Below are 18,892 nucleotides of genomic sequence, written 5' to 3'. Positions count from 1 at the left end.
GTGGCTTGGAGAATCCTTTATATAAGAATAGTTGGCCGCATAGGTGGCTTTGTAATGTATTTTCAGTGATCTTTTCAGTGGTCTTCTGTTTATGTCTTATCAGTTTTATAGGGTGACGGTAAGCCAAACGGCGGCAAGAGGCTTATAGAATGCACTTTTAAGTATAACCTTTGATAATTCCATTAGCCTAGTCCCCAAAGTAAGCCAGTATGCCTTTTCACCTTTCTGTAATTAGAATATATGTAAATTGGCAATAAGATTCAGAAATGACCGGCGTCTACGTAGGCTGTTCCCCGAATTTAGCGAGTATAAAGTGGATAATCTGGGGTTTGTTCTCCCCACATTTTCTTCTAGCTCATCTTGTAACGAATATAAGTGGTCAATTAGTAGCATAGTACTCAAATAGCGGATCTAATATGCCAAGATATAAACGCCTCTCGATCTCCGCCTAATAAATTTAGACTCCGGTTCTAGGTAAGAAATCACCGGATTCTAATTTAGGTAATTATTGAGATAGGTAAACCTTAAAAAGTTAAACGTGTATATAGTCAAAATCATCTATAGTCCCCTTATATATCTAATAGCTTTACGATAATCCAATTTCGTCTAATCTCCAGTTTCCAGCCACAATGTCTTTCCCGCAGCCTACTCCGGCTGCACAGTCGGCGGAGCATATGGACGAAGTGAAAGGGACTATCTCTCTTACCCCCACAGGAGAGGAAAACGGAGATTATAACAATATGAATACCGTTGCCCAGATATTAATGGACCAAGAGGACATTGAATATACAGCGGAGGGTGAGTATTCGCCACTTTTATGATCTTTGTCGACCTAACAGATTAGAACATCGAAAGCTCCTACGAAAGATTGATTGGCGCATAGTTCCACTCGCTGCTTGGGCCTGCGGGCTACAATTTGTGGACAAGGTATGTACCAGCCTTTCCTACTACTGAATGAATTCTTATCGAATCTAGTCAGGTCTCGGTGCCGCCGCTACATATGGTCTTCGCGATGACCTCCATCTCGTTGGCCAGGAGTACTCTTGGTGTGTTTCTGTATGGCCCCCCAATTTGATCCTCAGATGAGCAACCCCTAATAAGGGCGAGGACAGATATTCTATTTTGGATACCTGACAGGGTCTTTCTTCTCTGGCCGCGGCTTGCAATATTTCCATGCTGGGAGGTTTATGGGTATGGCTCTATTTATTTGGGGTGGTGCGTTGCTAGGGTGTATTGGGGCCACGAACTTTGCTTCATTGATGGTGTTGAGATTCATTCTTGGGTATACCTACCTCATTCATTCAATTTCGGATCTGCTACTAATCAATCCTAGGCTCTTTGAATCATGTCTTGTCCCTGGACTGTTGCTTGTGTATGTCGTGAATACTCTGGACTGCCATAAACCATGAGCTAATGCCTTGTTCTTTAGCACAACTATGTGGTTAGTGGGTTATCCTACAATATCCCGACCATGCTAATGCGATAAAAGGTATACACAGGAGGAACAACCCCTCCGGTTTGGTTTATGGACGATGACAAACGGTGCTCTTCCGGTGCCCTTTTTAGTTATTTACTATGGTCTGGATGTCACCAGTTCCTTCATTGCAACAAACCTAACTTTGAACTCTAGGGCTCGGTCATGTTACAACAGGTCCCATAGTAAGTTCATCTTTGCGTATATGGTTTTATAGAGCTAACCCCGGCAGACATCCTGGCGGCTTATTTTCCTCACCATTGGGCTACTGAGCAGCTTCACAGGGGTACTTATGGTATGTGCATGCTACAACATTTGAACTAAATGAGGGAAGTCTAATTTATACAGTTTTTTGTTATGCCTGATGCGCCCCAGTCTGCAAAATGGCTTAGTGAGCGAGAAAGGGCTATAGCTGTTAAGCGCGTTGCCCAGGCCCAGCTTGGGCTTAAAAATAGTAAGTTACCAAAAAGCCTATTTGTTATTAGCTACTGATTCATCTTCCATAGCCCATTTCAAATGGGACCAGGTGCAGGAAACCTTGAGAGACCCGCATGCGTGGTTGTTGATCTTGCAGATGTTATTCTCTCAGACCGCTGGGAGTGTGACAACGAACTTTCTCGGCATTGTGATAAAAGTAGGTGATATTTAAAGCAAGGTCTCAAAGTTATTCGCTTCTCTCTTACTAATTAATTAGGGGTTTGGGTACACTGCACTGAAAGCACAACTATATACCGCCCCGAATTACGCGGTTCAGGTAGGAACCACCTTCTATCATCCAAGAAGTTGAAAACTAAAAAATACCCAAGGCCATCGTTCAACTGCTTGTGTCCGGTCCCCCTACATTTTTCGTCTTTTTCCGCAACAAAAAGCAGCCACTTGCAGCTTTGGCTAGTATTGTTGGCGTTGTCGGTATAATCATTCTATACGTGACTCCCCCGGAAGAGCAATATCAGCACCGTCGACTTGCGGGTTGCATTATAATTTCAGCTTCCGGCGTCAACTATACAGTGATCATGTCTATCGTTGGAGCCAATTTTGTAGGATTCACACGGAAGCAGACGGTCACATCGGCCGCCTTTTTCCTCTACTGTGTCGCTAATATTGTCACACCTCAAACCTTCCTTGGAGAGGAAAGCCCTCAGTATCATACTGGGTTGGCGTTTGTACTAGCGTGGGTTTTACTACTTCAAAGCTACTGATCTAAAATGCTAACATGGTGAATAGATGTCTTTCGTTGTATATTGTTCTCTCCACGACTACTTGGGTCCTCATGCGATTGGAGAATAACCGACGAGACTCGCGCGCTCGGGAGAACCCCGAGTATGTCAGTAGTGCGGAGGGTTTGAGTGTATTTTCTGGACTCGGGGATCAGACAGATCTACAGAATAAACATTTTAGGTATTCGGGTTGAGTTGGGAATTTTGTTATATGCAAGTTTGGTTGGAACTGATATCAGCAGGCCACTTGAAATACTGTCACTACTAGCAATGGCATGAAATATGTAGACATATTACCCGTTATAACTTGTTTATAAGCTGCATGAACCAGATAGCCTGATAAAAGTTTCGCCGAGGGCAAAGAATAAGAAGTTAAGAGAATTAGCTCATTTAAAGCTTGTACACCTAAGGAGACTCAAAAGCCGAAAAAAGTCGCACCGGTTATGAAGACAAATTTAACGTGGCTTTGCGATTGCGACGTGCAGGATCGAGATTAGGGCTCAAGTGATAATTTCGAGACAACGGTCTAATGAGGTTAATCTCCGAGAATTGCCTAATGGGGTTAATATATCGGGAGAGGCTCAACGATGAACGTTAAGTGACAACTCCGAGGGACTACCGAATGGGGACAATATCCCGATATCTGGAATTTACATCTATAAAGGGAATTTCACAATAAAATGAAGCATTTCTGTCTCCAAGTATTCTCTGCTCAATTTCGCAGCAAAAAGCCGACATGGTAAAGACCAGCGAGCAGTTTCCTCTCCCCGAAGAAATGGTTTCCCAAGAAAAGCCCGCCGTTGAGCCATCCTCGCCTCCAAATGGTGGTGCTTTAGCATGGCTCAATGTACTAGGCAGCTTCATGCTTTACTTCAACACCTGGGGCATCATGAATACCTTCGGCGCCTACCAAACCTACTATGAGTCCGGTGCTCTCTTCCATGCTAGCTCGTCAGACATCTCCTGGGTGGGCTCAATTGCCGCATTTATGCTGTTATTTGTTGGCCTTTTTGTCGGTCCCATCTATGACCGTGGCTACCTTCGAACACTCCTCATGGTGGGCACCCTCATGGTTGTTTTCGGGCACATGATGCTGAGTCTGTGCTCCGAATTCTGGCAAGTTGTTTTGGCACAGGGATTCGTCGTCGGAATCGGAACAGGCTGTCTGTTTGTTCCATGTGTCGCCATAATTCCTCAATACTTCACGACCAAGATGGGCGCTGCTATGGGTGCAGCCGCTTCAGGATCCGCACTCGGCGGTGTCATCTATCCAATCGTCCTGTACCGACTGATCAACCAAATTGGCTTTCCTTGGGCGGTGCGAGTTATCGGCTTCATCGCACTGGGTACACTGCTCGTTCCAATTAGCATTATGCGTCTGCGCGTTCAACCGCCCAAGGTGCGCGCCATGATCGATCCCACCGCGTTCAAGGATCCGGCTTATTTGGCTTTTGTGTTCACCTCACTCATTGCGTACATGGGCCTGTTTGTTATTCTATTTTATCTGTCCTTCTTCGCTGAAGCAACTGGCATCACCGACAGCAGTCTAGCCTTCTACTTGGTGCCCATCTTCAATGCAGCTTCGATATTTGGCCGTACAATCCCGAACAAGCTTGCGGATCGCTTTGGCCCATTTAACCTTCTCGTTCCAGCCGCCCTATCCTCAGGGATTTTGATGTTCTGCATGATGGCAGTGAAATCAAAGGCCGCTGTTATTGTTATGGCGGTGCTGTCTGGCTTCATGAGTGGTGCGCTAATCGGACTGCCGCCTATGTGTCTGGCCATTCTGACTGTTGACAAGTCGAAGCTGGGCACGCGTGTTGGTATGGGCTACGCAATCATCGCACTAGGTGTGCTGGCTAGTGGTCCCAGCAGCGGTGCAATTCTCATGAATGGTGGCGCATCGCTTGATTGGCATAGTTTGTGGGTGTTCGGTGGTGTTCCAACCTGTGTGTCGGGACTAGGCTACGCAGCGATTAAGGTCTTCAAATATGGACCAAAGCTAAATATCAAGGCGTGATAATTGGGAGATAATAAAAATGAAATCTTTTTTCTGGAATGGGTATCTTGGCTCGCCAAGAATATTCATCTCCTAACTTTTAGAGGCAGGATTAGCACTGCTGATGCAGTTTGACATCGCTCGGTCTAGACGTTAACCTAGCACACCATCATAATATGTAGTTAACACTAACTTTAGGATAAGCTTTATACTCCTTGCTAGTAGAAAATAGCCTTATAACCTTCGAGAATGCTACACAACCTTGGAAATGATCTACTAGTGACCCCGGGGCTACGTATTTGTAAGGTAGAGATGGTTGGAGAGAGGAAGAGTGGACTCGGGTGTGAAACCCCTCTGGTCCGAAGGCCAGAACTACGTTCCATTATTCAAAGTGGAGGTAGGTGGGTTTATTTAGGGTCATTATGTGATGCACAGATTTTCTTTACTACGGCCGATCCCAAGGATAAAATATGGAATATAATAGACAAAACATCTTAGCTTGTGGCATTGATTATCATTAAGGAAAGTGGTTGACATGTATGGTGTTCGGCTCATCCTCCGAGGCCCTTTTCACATCTATTCAAGGGAGAGCAGCAGGAGCGTAGCTCTGGTCAGGCTTGACAACGGTACCAGCAGCAACCTGCTTATCGGTGTAGGCAGGCCAGATGATCTGGCGAGACTCGTTGTCGACAACAGAGAGAGTAGTGAAGCCGTTCTCTGGTCCGAACTGGTCGCTCCAGCCGGAGGTGACAGTGTATTTGCCGCAGTTGACGGGGCCGCCGTTGGCGTGGGAGGCAGGGGCGCCAGTCACGACGTAGGTGCAGGGAGTTGCCTCGCCAGCGCCGGGGTAGATGCCGAAAGTCCAGGTGCAGGAGGTGTCTCCAGCGTTGCAAACACGCTTGGTGTTTTGGAGGGTCCACTGGGGACCGGCAGCCATCATGGACTTGCTGGAGGTGTCTGCCGGGGCGGCGAAGGCCGAGGAGGCAAAGAGGCCGGTAGCGATGAGGAGCTGAGTGAGCTGCATGATGATTGAAGTTTGGAGGTTGGTTGGTTGGTTGGTTTTGAAGGATGAAGATGAGAATAAGATACCAGACTACATGAGAGAAATGAAGCTATTTATGTGTTTTCCATTATATCATAACAATCCAGCTCACATTGAGTTGTTTCATCAAGCTCGAAATAGAACAAGGATGTAACGTCAGGTCAGATAATACAACATACCTAGAATAGGGATATGTACTCCACACTGTCTTAAACTTATGTACGGATTTATGTCCAAGTGAAACAGTGTCTCCCTATGATTTGTGCATTCTTCTCTATTACATATTCCTTTAATTCTCCACATGGCTAGGATACATATTTCCTGTCTGATTTAAGACATCTTCAAAACCCAACCAATCAAATGTCAGTATATCTGCTGGTTCACCCCGCAAATATGATCAGACTGTCGATCTTATATTCTCTTGTACGTTGTATTCCGTATAGGGAAATGAAATATATGGCCTGACTTTGAATATTAGAGCCCTGTGACACCGACTCGCCACGATTTCCATGCGCCACTCAGGAACCTTGGAATATAGAAGAATGGATTGGGGCCAAGAATAAGATGATACATACTCCGGGCATTTATGAACAGCTCCCGAGGTCACATACCGCCTCCCCCGAGACAACATTCATCGGGATTTGGTTACTTTACTGAAACACCCACGTTCTGGCTAAGGCCTAAAGTATATATGTTGTAGTTTCTTTTTTTTTAGCAAAGATTTTTGCTAATAAGACAAGACCTTGCAGGGCTGAAGATGAAAATAAAAATGAAATAATCCGGGGTATCCACCCGTGGACCTTTCTCCCCCGCTTTTCCGCTTTTCCGTTGACATCACATCCCTTGCTCAGGTATAGACTTAGACTTGGTGTGTTGGCTACTTCTGTTAAATCACATTGACGCTGTAGGGATTTGTTTTTTTTTTTTTTTTTTCTTTCTTAATGATCAGTTCACACGTCTTTCGTGAAATATCAATGTGGAACCACATGAGAAAACATCATGTACAACACAGCCGTTTCTTGACCCGTGGCAAATTTAGTCTCTATGAGACTTACGGTTCACCAGGTTATGGAGGCTGAGCGGTGGTAATCCCTGTCAGCGATCTCGTAAACCCCTATATCGGTACTCTCAATCCAAGGAAAAGCATTCGCTTGATACGGGCAATGCTCTTGGGTGACATTGGGTGCGGAGGGCTGGATCTGTTAGGCGTGCCAGGAAGGTCGCCTTAAGCTCGTACTCGTACAGGAAGCTTGTTACCGTGGACAGGGTTCGTCATGATTATGGCGTTGTAGTCGACTTCGGTCTCATGATTAACGGGGCTGAGGACTCTTCGGGCCGAGATGCATATGGAACGTAGTCGCTTAGAGGAAGCTCCATATGATCGTGGGAGACTATTTAGGAAGTTGCAGAAAACATGGGTTGCGATAGATTGGCTAAATGCCCCACTTACTTCGTAGGAAATCGATATATATATATATAGAGAGAGAGAGAGATGACCTCATGCTGGGCTCCAGGTGAACGGTTGGTTCGCCAGTATAAAATGACGCCAAGACTGCGAGCTGAGCTGAGCTGAGCCCTATCAGTGACAATATATCATGCTATGTATAGCAACAGCATACTTGTACCCAAAGTCTACAGTTGTTTCTTTCTAGGTAAAAAATCCTAACGCAGGACAAAATGTAATTTTTGAATGGGCCGTCACTTCTTCTCTACTCAGCCTCAGTAGTATACATGACATCCGTTCGTATGGTATACTTAACACCTCTAAATACATCATCCCCACAATGGAATAAGTTCCTCTGCTGAAAGATGAGAATAGACCCTGTCTTTGGAAAGACCCGAAGGAATTCACGCGAGCTTATCCCATCCATAAACGACGTTGCACCACCTAGAAGAGCCTGACTCTCTCCCAAAGAGTCCCCAGCCTGTGCCCCCTCTGGCCCAGTCTCAACAAGATCATCTTTCCCATAATTTCCAGTCAACCAATCCGCCTTCTCCACCCGCTCAAGATGAGGCTTCAACTCCGCCATATCCTGTTCCCCATCCCCATTCAAATACAGATGAATAGTGTACAGTGACTTCTCCCGCTCATCAGGCGTAACAAAACACCCATCCCAATGAGGCCGAAAATAATCCCCACCCTCATAACGCAGGAACCGAAGACGCTCATTTAGTCGACTAAGACGGAGCACTTCACCTCGTTTCGCTGGCCCAAGACCCGTAACTAGAGGTTTGCCCTGGACACGGTCGAGTTCGCACTCACGAAAGAAAGGCATGAGCCTGTCCAGGATTCTGCCTGCGAGATCGTGGGAGTCTAATATAACTCGTCCGCTGCTGCGCGAGTCAATGGACAGTATTTCCCTGCCGCCGCCGGCATTGATCATCGCCCGCTTCCATACTGGGGGTGAGAGGGTTGAATCTGGCAGCTGAGTTCTTGTTGATTCTTCTGCTAGACGGATAAGCTCTTTGCATTCGGCTTCCGTCATGAAGTTTTCCACTATAGCGGCAAAGTGATCTTTGTATGCAGGGATCGGTGGGGATGTGTGCTCAAAATCGAATTTGTGGAGGGTTGGATTTGGGCCTGGGCCCCGTAGGAAGTCTTCCGGGATTTCTTGGTGTGCCATTGTTGCTGTGGTTTCGAAAGACAGGAATATTGCAAATGTCCTTTTTTTAAGTCGGCAGGGGGTCAGGGGGGCTGAGCCTTTTATACCCCACTTTTTGAGGCTCTGCTCGGAGGCTGCTGCCTGTAGCCTGCGCCAAGAATTATGGTCTATACTCCGGAAAGAAGATAATAATATCGAGGCTAGCACTAGATGCCCAAATATGCTATATTCCGGCACTACTAACAACTTTCATGTTGCTCTACTCAAGCTAAGTGTCCCTATAAACCTAGATTCCTGTCGCCATTCCCCTAGCCTAGTCCACCCAGTACGGTAGTTGATTGTTGGCTACTTTTCATAGGTATAAATATCCTCAAAAGTCCACATCAATTGACGAGCTAGACATATGTATGAATACTGACTAGCCACTTCCTCTTGGGAGCAATGAAAACATATTTGTGTATCCTTGAAAGTCTCCTCGGCATACTCCTCTTCGAACATACCAGCCCTCTCAGCTTTGGTGGCTTTTAAAGTCAAATATTCAGTACTATCTCCTGGTGCACGGGGTTCCGATACACAAATGACAAGAGTGATTTGGAACTGAGTCCATGTGGGAGGAGTCGGACTGACTGGGCTCGCCGCATGTGCTCAACACTTCCGTTCCGGATTCTCTGGCCAGTTGGGCCGCAAGTTGCGCTGCAATGCGGGGCGAACGTCTGAGAGTTTGAGGTCCCTTGTTAGGTGTACCCAAGAATTGAGATGGCTCGCCTTTAGTCATGGTGAATTCAAAAGTTGAAACTTGCTTTACTGATTGATGCTGATTGATGCTGATTGATGTTGATGAACGCGGATAAAGGCTGGGGAGTTCTGTATAGAAATATTGTAGAATGGATTTCGGGGCTTTTATAGACCGCATAAGGTCAAGATATCGTGCTAGAGAGCTCATTTTACAAAGAACCTTGCAAAAGTGAGACAATGGAGGACTTGTTCCATCCAGTCTCTATAGTTCTACTGGCCAACAAAACAACTTGCAGTGGAACTGTTACATCATCTTGAGATTTCTTGCTTCCAGATCATTCTGTTACTGCGGTGGTTTTAAATCTTCAAAGCCCGCAAATACATCAACAAAAGCTTGTTTCAACTTGGACTCACTCAGGGTTAAGACCGTTTACAAGGGTCAAAGATGCGGGTAGTATGATGCAAGAGTGTGCTGAGACATTTACCGTATATTCAAGGTCTCCCACACTGGATTACCTTTATCAAAGACCCAAAGAAGGCACATTGAATAGCACTTCTACCTACACAGGTAACTAGTCATAAAATCAATATTATGTAATCATTACCCCAGCCACACGTGGCACAGGTTATTGTGGCTGGAGCTTACCTGATTGGTTCGCGGCCCATGTCGTCTCTTCCATCCTCTCATCCTCGAATTATCGGAGCATCTTTAAGCAACAAAATATCATTATCTGAGATCGAACATCAAAAACACTCTCTCTTGTTTGCTCTGGACATTTTTATCTTGACATTTTACTACTTAACAGACAACGCAGGGTGATCTAATCGCCCACAAAACTGTCCCTGTGATAATCCGTTGTCTCCCACCTTGCTTGAGTATCCATTTTGAGAGTCAAGTGCGTATTAAAATATATATTTATATATAACCCATCTCCCAAACCCCAAAGTCGCTCATCTTTGGGGTAGATTTGACCATTTGATCAAGTCCCTCACAAAAAGCCATGTCAAGCGTCCCGGCAATGGCTACTACCAACCAGAATTCCGCGCAAGGGCCAGCGACTGGCAATAGCGGAACCTCAGGACTGGACTCAGAGATTCAACTCGTTTCGTCTCTCGCAAAACTACAAGAACTCGAGCGCAAGGTAAGTACATCGGCTGTTACAGTTCCGCCAAAAGCCAAGTTAATGAGATATCCAGATCCATGAACTGCGTGGATTCATGCCCGATGGCCTACTAGAGCCTCTGGTGCCTATTGCAAACCCAGATAAAGTCACACTCGGCAATCCAATTGCTGAAACTCCACGGATCCTCCGGGCTAGTCTGGATGAGGCGGCACGCGCACGCGTCGCTGATATCCAGCAATTTCAGTCCTTGTGGCGGGATCCAGAATTGACATCCGTCTGGGCGCATGTCGAATCACGCATCAAGGAAGCCAACGGTCAGATGATTCAGCCGACTGGGAAGTGGGAAAGGGATTATGACGTTCTTCTAGAAGAGCTAGCACAAAAAGAAAAGTCCATAGTAGATGAGCGTCAGCGAGTGGATGAAGAGGCTGAACGTACTAAAGCGCAGTCTACAGAGGGCGAGTGGCAGAATGTTTTGGGGCGATTCATTCAGCGGAATATACCCGGTGTACGAGTCATCAAAGGCGAGGATGAGACTTCTCTAGCGGTAGCACTTGTTAGAGCCGGTGTTGTCTTCCAGGTCAGAGGGGTGTCTATTCCTGGCTCCCCGGTCTCTGACTGGGAGGTTTCAAGCAATATCGCCGGCCAGTCACCAACGAAACTTGAGAATGCTATACTGGGATGCGTGGGGTCACGCCCGCGGAAATGGGACCTTGCTTTCTTGCTGGTATGTTCTGTTCCCGACTCCGAAGGAGACTCTTGCTAATGCTGGTGCAGGATATGATCTCTTCCTATGCAGATATCAAGCAGACACCATGCGTGAAGTGCAACCGCCTAACTGATAATGGCGCTCAACTGCCAACTCTTCGCCGTCCTTCGGCGAATCAACCATCCGTTGATGGATCAGCACGTATATATACCTTTGACGCATTGCATTTTGGATGCGTCTGATTGGACAAGTCCCCCTATATCAGCCTAACTCATTCTTGGAACTTAAAAGGGGACTTTTGGAAGAACAGGCTACATATAAAATATCTTGGTTTTGAAAAGAAATGATTGGAAGCATTCAAGCGATCTATGGATTTAGCAACACAATATCATGCAAACTACCCTCCGAATACCCACATTCCTTTCTCTCCTATTCTTTCAACTATCTCATCCCATCTCATCTGTTCCCTCGATCTCCATGTTTCCCATAAAGACTATCATGCCAAAATTCCGCGGGATACTCAACCCCATTCCGATCCCAATATCGCATCGGCACACAATGCACTTCCTCCTTCCCGACCCATTTGCCCTTCTGAGTCCTTCCCCCATTGCAATATTCGACAGCACTCCACGTCCCACGGTCCGGGACATGGTATTTCCTCGTGCGAAAGTCATAGCGCTCGCCCGCAGGCCGCCCGGCCCAGGGGAATGGGCTGTAGTCTGCGTCAGGATCATTGGGATTGTTCTCCCATCGGGACCATTCTTTTCTTGTGGGTCCGGACCGGGGTTGAGAGGATGGCTTTCTGTGGTTGATTCGGCCGACGTAGATGTCTGGTCCTTTATTTGTTAGGACGTCAAACAGGCGCCAGCGGCGTGGCCATTGTTGTGGGTTTCCGGGACGGGGATCTTTCGGCCAGATCCAGGCTAGTTGCGAGGGCATTGTCGCTTTTGGGCTGAGTATACTTTTCTCTTTGTTGGTGAATTTTGAGTATAGAAGCCTGAGGACAGATGAAGTGGTCTAGGACTGGGTTCATGAATTGGAAAAGAGGTAGCTTCTTATACATTCTGTGTTCTGAAACCTCAGTCAGGGAAGTGCTTTACTACATTCTCACAGCTTTCTTTATTTGTGAGACTTGTCTGATTTTCGATTGTAAAATGCAAGACAACAAGTTTCTTTTTCTACATACTCACATGTCTTCTCGCAATGAGCGTAATAATCGCATGAGAAGTTGAATTGAACCTCTCAAACCCGACAATAAAGGGATTATCACGGCTTCGTACATATCTATGCCTACTAGGCAAAGGGATGTTTCGGGTGATAAACAAAAGGAGCCTGGGCTGTTTGTCTCTTTGTTGGAGGATATGCAGCCCTAAGCATACAATATACTGACGCAGGCAGCAGGTAGAAGTCCGGACACTGTTTTACCATACATCTTCTAGCTCTATAGCAATGACTAAACAATGCAGCGACTTGAGCGGTGAAAAGAATCTGAGACATCCATAAACACTCTGTTCCAAATGTGTCTCGATCCTGTGCTTTGTTTTAATCCAAGTCTACACTTCAAGACCACCGACCTATCTATCAAAGAACCTTTGATTTCAGTGTTTCAATCAAGTTACCGAGCAAGCTCAGCCTAGGCCACCCATTAGTCATTAAGAGAATTCCTACTGCTGGATGATCCCATCTCTATGGCCATTTGCTAGTTTGCTCACAGAGTATTGTTACATTTCCTGGGGATGAGTATGTATGTACCTACCTTGCTTTTTCACAGACTTTATTATCAAGATTCCCTTCATCTGTCTATTGGTGCAGCTCAGTACCTACAGTACTTAACAAGACTATTTTAGCACGAAGGCCTCACAGACTGCTAGCCAGTATATTCCCCGCAAAACATGGTAATCTTCAATGAAGATGAGGCAGACAAGGGCTACCATTACAACGCTGTGAGATTCAATGCATAGAGGAGGTTGACAGATGATGTTAATCAACAAGATATACCAGTGACAGCAGCAAGACGAGACATGCAAGAATCCCTCCGCACGTCACTCCAGAAACTGACACATAGGATATACCTCCATCTAAGTAATATCATGGCTAAGAAGGGTGAAATGCAGATAATGATGAGAGAGTCATGATTCCAAAGAGGTACAGTAGCGAGTTACTAACGAGGAAAGAATGACCGCGAGATCAAGCCGCGCAACCAGCAATTCCGTAGCTAAAGAGAATGATGACCCGCGGATGATGTCGGCGAAGCCCTGACGGCGAATTAGTGCATGCTTCTTGGAAGGAACCCCATCGCCAGGAAGATTCTTCTCCCAAGCGACGGAGCTTCCATCAACAATCCTCTCATCAACGCAATCACAACAAACACATCATGTCTTCCAATCCAGGCTATTCCAGCCACAAAGACGGATCCTCCAAAAGGATCGATCGCAACCACCAAAACCGTATCATTAAACCGCGCAACGTCTACCCGCAGGGTTTCCGCGGCCAGGGAGTCAACGTCCCGCCAACCACTACCTCCGGAGGCAATCAGAAGAATGAGAACCATGACAACGGCGGAAACTACAAAATTACCGGCCAGGAAATGATACAGCAGCCCAGTGTCCCCAGCCAAGGATTTGTTCCTCAGGAAGTCGTGACCTTTAAGTCAGGCAATATCAATCAGCGAGGCAATTTCAACCAGCCAGGCAAATCCAACCAGCCAGGCAATGTCAATCAGCGAGGTAATGTCAATCCGCCAGGCAATTTCAACCAGCCAGGTAATATCAACCAGCGAGGTAATATCAAGCAGCCAGGCAATATCAACCAGCCAGGCAATATCAACCAGCCAGGCAATTTCAACCAGCCAGGCAATGTTCACCCAGGTGTCTACCGCCAGGGACCACAGGGTGTGCAGCGACTGAACATCCATCAAGGTAACGTCGGCCAACAAGGCAATGCACACTCAGGCGTTTACACGCAGAAACCACAGGATGTACAGCAGTTGAACACCAACCAAGGTAGCGCCAAGAAAGGCAATGTGAACCCAAGCGTCTACACCCAGGGACCACAGGGTGTGCAGCGACTGAACATCCATCAAGGTAATGTCGGCCAACACAATGCACACTCAGGTGTTTACCCCCAGGGACCGATGAAGCTTGAGCAGTTGAACAACCTCGGAGGCCGTTTCCCCCAACAAGGCTCTCTGAATCAACAGGGTACCAATACCAACTCACAGAACGAAATCCACAACCAGCAAAAGCCAGCGTTTCAGACAATCAATCCCGACGCCTGGAACGGACAATTTTCCGGTGCCGAAGCACCCAGGCCCATTGATACGAAGGAAGGTTTACTAAAAGCTTTGAACCGTAGTTTCGACATCGACACCATACTCAGCCAAAATAACAAGATGTTGACGATAGCCGCAGCGTTGCATGACTACGGCCTTACAAACCCCATCGAGGAAGGTCAAACCGCCAAGGAAGCGGCTGATAATCGACGTCTCGAATTCAACTGGATCATGGATTCTATAGAGAACAACCTTAACTACCTTGAAGCTCGTTTCCGCCGTGACGAGGCTAACATGGAAAAGGGAGGATAAACGGGATCTGCATGAGAGTTTGGCGATGCCTGGAATGGGGTTGAAACCGCAGTGAGAGGAACAAGCTGGGTGGGCAGTACAGCCTTGGAACTGCCATTGATATGGAAATTTGGGGGATCTGACATTGGAGATATGAAGGATATCAAGGAACAATGTCTTGAGGTTGAAAGTGATGCAACAGAGGTTGTATTTTATGCAAATCCGAAAATACGAAATGAAATTTCCAATTGATCATCCACCGCTAATTATTAAATGAAATCAACAGATTAAAGAAAGGATGAGATGCAAAATAATGTCCAAAAATGGTCATCCTATGTCAACTTGTCACGCAACGCCGTTTTCTTGCTATTATCGTAAATCCAGATCGCTTCAACAATGCAACGCCCCCAAAAACGAAAAATATGTTCATGCTAAGTAAATGCGAGTGCACCGAGAGTGTGTTCAAGTGGCGAAGACGCCAGCACTGCCCGCAAACCAGGAGAATGAAGCGAAGGTAATCACAGCCATGCCGACGGTAAATTTGATGGCTAGACGACTGGTTTCAGACATGGCCCCGCTGCAGGTTGCGCACTTGAATTCTGGAAGAAGTTAGCGGTCAGTTTGAGCGAGGATGGTTACAAATACTCACCATTGAGTGGGGTGTAAGCTTGGGGGGTGTACATCCCGAAGACGTAACCGCCGTTCTGCGAGCTCAAGTGTCCAGCGGTTGCAGCGTCACCAATTTCCTTGTCGGCATCATAGATGATCAGAGTATAAGATGCAGTAAGCAACGGAATAGTGGCCGATTTCTGGTATTTTCCAGTATCCCACACGACGCTTCCGGTTTGCTTCACAGTCATGTTGGAGCTGAGCGTATATTTCATCGAGTTGAGGCTGCACGAAGCTACAACATTAACTGCAGATGGCGTGACCGACAGAGAGGTGTAGTTCCACACAAATGTCACATCCTGGCCGATCTTGTAGTAGGTCGTGGACGAGGAAGCGGGGGTGATCATAGAGACGCCACCAGCAGCGGCAGCAGGGTCAATGGAGATCGAGGTTGTGGCGGTAGTCTTGTTTTTTCCCGTCTTCGTGCTAGTTTCTTTGCCGGTGGTCTCTGAATCAGTTGCAGTGTCTGTAGTCTCCGAATCGGTTGCAGTGCGTGTCTTCGTGTCGGTATTGGTGTCGGTGGTTTTCGCAGAAGTCTTGGGGGCAGTGGAGGAATCCGTGGTAGATTCCGAGGTTTCAGCGGTTGTTGTCTCTGTGGTGTCTAAATAGTCAGGATCAAACACAAATGGGATGATAGGAGTCCTGAATTACCTGCTCGCTTATCCAAGGAGTCACCCAGAAGCGCTCCGTGTGGCTGCCATGGCCAAGCCGATGATATCGTCCCCAGCAGTAGGATAGTGCAGAGCACGCTCAAAATAAAACACCGCATGTCGAAAGTTGGAGAGATGATCCGGGGATTCAGGAATCAAGCGACCGAGGTATTACTCCCTGGGCTGAAAGATCACACGCCCCTTGCACAACCCGGTGTAACTTGTCAAAAAAAAGGTCTCCTGTGTCAAAACAGGCTTATTGATTGAAGTCGGTATCCAGCAATTTCGGTTGCTACGATCAAAAGGACGTGTTATTAACTTTGGCCAGTCTGGAGGCTAATTCCGATCTCGGGAATGTGGGGGTTCGATTCGGGGAAACGATTGTAAATAGCTTCAAGGCGAACAGTAAACGAGTGTCATGAATCACAGATAGTTGGAGAGAGCCTTAAAGGGAAAAGAAAAACAGAGAAAGAGAAGGCGTTTGACCTGTATTGCGGGGCTAAACCCGATCAGGCCATGGCTAAGCATGTGAGACATCGGCTATTTATAACTTTTCACTTCATTCACTCTTCTACTATCACTCTATGCTCATAGTTGGTTCTCGTTTGCTTTCTAATTGTTATTCTGTCGGGGATATATAATATCAACTCTCCTGGAACTCCGTATAGGATATAGTGCAGCTTCAGGATAAGTGATACCCCCGTACTGAACACAAACAAACATTGGGAAATCGATATTAATTGCCCTAAATCATCAAAATTAGCCATCCCCAAGTCTGGCCAATATCTTATATTAAACTCATACAGCTTTGGAACTTTCTTTTGGTAAATCATGAACGGCAGCCAACGAATGGCATTGTATACACAAAGTCACACAACAAAGAACATCTCTACAAATCGCCACTCAGCTGCTTGTACCCAAGGTCGGGCACCTCTCGGTTCCGACTGAAGTTCGCCAAACGTGGGGGTGGCGATCCAACATCTCATACCCCAAGGCTATTGGAGAATTGGTAATGAAATGGAGAAGAGTGATCCGGCAACCTGTAATTCATACCCTCTTATCATTACTGGTACGGAGACCGAAGGATATACTAGATGTAATGCTGGTGGGAATTCGATATCAGATGGACCTTAATAAGAGTAATAACTAGTAAAATAATCAATACATTATCAATTAAGCCCGGGGTATACGCCGAAATACGCCGGCATGAAAGCCCAGTAGAAGTTCCAAATTTCGACACAAAAGCTAGAAACCATGAATTACCATCTGATGTTCGCTTCGTGCTAGAATCTAGGATCGAAAATCCCTCTAAGCAGAGCTCTTGGGGACAGGATGAAGCTCGATCTTGTCACAACCAGCCGGGAGCTCAGGCACCAGCATAGTCTTGCTGAGGAAGTGCAAGTTGGGGAGGAATTGGCCAGCCTTGGTATCAGCAGGGCACCCTGAAAGAAATAGAGTCAGCCATTTCTTTGCATGATCATAAAACATTGGAAAGGGGGTATATTAGAACTTACACAGCCATCCGTCCCAGGTCTGACTTGGTCCCTCGACGCCGTGGCGACCGATGGTGAAGCCCTTGGAGCCGTGAGTGGGCTTGACACTGATCTGGGCGCGCTCCTTGCGGACACCTAGTACCATTATTGTTAGCATTGCGGGTTCGGGAAATAGTCACGTCTACAGTCAGGTCGGGGGTATTTTACCAATCACGTTGATCAAGTCCAGGGCCCAGGGGGAGTTGTTATCGGTCTCCAATAGGATGGTGCCGTTGACGAAAGAGAAGGCGGCAGCACGGTTGGGGGCTCCGGTGAAGACAGCTTCGCTGTTGAGCGGATCGCTGATCAGACCGTGACCAACGGAGAGGTACAGGTCATTGTGGGAGCTGTTGCTAGCACCGGAGGTCTTCAAGTTGAAGAGCTTCTCAGATGGGGCGGCAGCCACAGCAGTAGCTAGGAGAGCGACGGTGGCGAAGAACTTCATTTTGGGTATGTTAAGATGGTGACTTCGGGATGATTTGAAGGTAACAGTTGAGAATCGTGTTTATATTCTCAGGAGAGGGGTAGAATTTTGACTGGGCAGTGACGCATTTATATGCCGTTTGGATCCATGGGAAACTGATGAACGCATGCTCCACGGGGGTGGAGTATAGGGCAATCGGATTGTTTCGTCCCTGATCCGGATACTCCGAGGCCATCCTTGAGAATCCTTGGGATCAAGAAGTTGTCATCAGTGAACCATTCCTAGAATTGTTTTAGAACTGTTGCTTGTTCTTTTCCTTCGACTCTGAACTCTGGTGCTGGTTCTTCTTTTCTTCCAAGACACTGACAGCCTTGACAGCAGGATCTTGCAGGATCCACGCTACCGTCTCAGAAACTGTGTATGGGGTAAACGAAAGGGCTAACCCACCGGATGCTGATTACAATCGACATCCTGGAAGTCACTAAGTGGGTACCTGACGAGCTATACCATCCGAGCCAGTCATGATTGTGATCGAATGTAGATCATACCCACTCTCTTGTCTATCTATTGATGGAAGAATGGAAGAACCTGGGACAAAGATTCGTGATATGTATTTTTCGCCTCTAGGATTGGGTTGCACAATGATATAAGATGAATTTTGTTTCACAAATGATTTCATAAAAGAAAAACGATTGAATATCAAGTCTTTGAAGTAAAGAAGTTGCCAAGATGCCGTGGAGCCGTTCCCCTGAATCCTATCAAACGAAAATCTCTTGCCTATTTGGCTCGCTATAACCTCGCTTCTATATTTTTCTATTTCCTATTTGTGATCCCAGAAATAGAAAATGGCCCACTGAAATCAATAAACGGTTGAAAATATTATTAGAATAACCCCTTTCTTTGATAAAAGTTACGCAATATAAGGTCTGTACCTAAATATTGGCATGTTCGTTCATACTTGGCGTACATCATCGGTATGAATGTGGCTTAACCGGCAGCTTTCCTCTATACGGGGTTGAGAACTCTTAGCGTCCCACAGGGCGTTTTAAGCATGTGTCTGGTGGATATCACTACATGGAGTATGGATTATGTTGCTGCATCAAGGGTATTTTGTCATTGTCATCATCTCGTCAAACTCACTATCATACAACA

The 18,892-nt window shown here is 46.5% G+C and overlaps 7 protein-coding genes across 7 annotated transcripts; 3 read left to right on the top strand and 4 right to left on the bottom strand.

Annotated features, from left to right (window-relative positions):
* Positions 1 to 629: 629 nt before the first annotated feature.
* PGRI_008560 (Major facilitator superfamily domain, general substrate transporter) lies at positions 630 to 4,711 on the top strand (the record flags this gene model as incomplete). Its single annotated transcript, XM_040788569.1, has 14 exons — positions 630 to 798; positions 845 to 927; positions 976 to 1,046; positions 1,334 to 1,372; positions 1,430 to 1,441; positions 1,490 to 1,578; positions 1,631 to 1,659; positions 1,707 to 1,769; positions 1,823 to 1,928; positions 1,981 to 2,108; positions 2,169 to 2,228; positions 2,281 to 2,645; positions 2,699 to 2,798; positions 3,416 to 4,711. The coding sequence occupies 14 exons, from the start codon at positions 630 to 632 to the stop codon at positions 4,709 to 4,711; spliced, it is 2,610 nt and encodes an 869-aa protein (XP_040652341.1).
* A 559-nt stretch (positions 4,712 to 5,270) lies between these two features.
* PGRI_008550 (uncharacterized protein) lies at positions 5,271 to 5,714 on the bottom strand (the record flags this gene model as incomplete). The annotated part of the gene is made up of 1 exon (XM_040788568.1): positions 5,271 to 5,714. The coding sequence occupies one exon, from the start codon at positions 5,712 to 5,714 to the stop codon at positions 5,271 to 5,273; it is 444 nt and encodes a 147-aa protein (XP_040652340.1).
* A 1,727-nt stretch (positions 5,715 to 7,441) lies between these two features.
* Positions 7,442 to 8,356, bottom strand: PGRI_008540 (uncharacterized protein; the record flags this gene model as incomplete). The annotated part of the gene is made up of 1 exon (XM_040788567.1): positions 7,442 to 8,356. One exon carries the CDS (start codon positions 8,354 to 8,356, stop codon positions 7,442 to 7,444), a length of 915 nt encoding a protein of 304 aa, XP_040652339.1.
* A 1,715-nt stretch (positions 8,357 to 10,071) lies between these two features.
* PGRI_008530 (RNA polymerase II mediator complex subunit MED27 domain-containing protein) lies at positions 10,072 to 11,145 on the top strand (the record flags this gene model as incomplete). Its single annotated transcript, XM_040788566.1, has 3 exons — positions 10,072 to 10,212; positions 10,268 to 10,921; positions 10,972 to 11,145. 3 exons carry the CDS (start codon positions 10,072 to 10,074, stop codon positions 11,143 to 11,145), a joined length of 969 nt encoding a protein of 322 aa, XP_040652338.1.
* Positions 11,146 to 13,277: 2,132 nt separating this feature from the next.
* Positions 13,278 to 14,486, top strand: PGRI_008520 (uncharacterized protein; the record flags this gene model as incomplete). The annotated part of the gene is made up of 1 exon (XM_040788565.1): positions 13,278 to 14,486. The coding sequence occupies one exon, from the start codon at positions 13,278 to 13,280 to the stop codon at positions 14,484 to 14,486; it is 1,209 nt and encodes a 402-aa protein (XP_040652337.1).
* Positions 14,487 to 14,927: 441 nt separating this feature from the next.
* On the bottom strand, positions 14,928 to 15,903 carry PGRI_008510 (uncharacterized protein; the record flags this gene model as incomplete). Its single annotated transcript, XM_040788564.1, has 3 exons — positions 14,928 to 15,064; positions 15,115 to 15,735; positions 15,786 to 15,903. The coding sequence occupies 3 exons, from the start codon at positions 15,901 to 15,903 to the stop codon at positions 14,928 to 14,930; spliced, it is 876 nt and encodes a 291-aa protein (XP_040652336.1).
* Positions 15,904 to 17,092: 1,189 nt separating this feature from the next.
* Positions 17,093 to 17,761, bottom strand: PGRI_008500 (uncharacterized protein; the record flags this gene model as incomplete). Its single annotated transcript, XM_040788563.1, has 3 exons — positions 17,093 to 17,226; positions 17,299 to 17,412; positions 17,485 to 17,761. 3 exons carry the CDS (start codon positions 17,759 to 17,761, stop codon positions 17,093 to 17,095), a joined length of 525 nt encoding a protein of 174 aa, XP_040652335.1.
* Between the last annotated feature and the right edge of the window lie 1,131 nt (positions 17,762 to 18,892).

The sequence above is a fragment of the Penicillium griseofulvum genome (genome assembly GCF_001561935.1).
Source record: "Penicillium griseofulvum strain PG3 chromosome Unknown contig_79, whole genome shotgun sequence".
Lineage (NCBI taxonomy): Eukaryota > Fungi > Ascomycota > Eurotiomycetes > Eurotiales > Aspergillaceae > Penicillium > Penicillium griseofulvum.
Note: the sequence above shows the minus strand (reverse complement) of the source record. Positions and strands in the feature narration are given on the sequence as shown.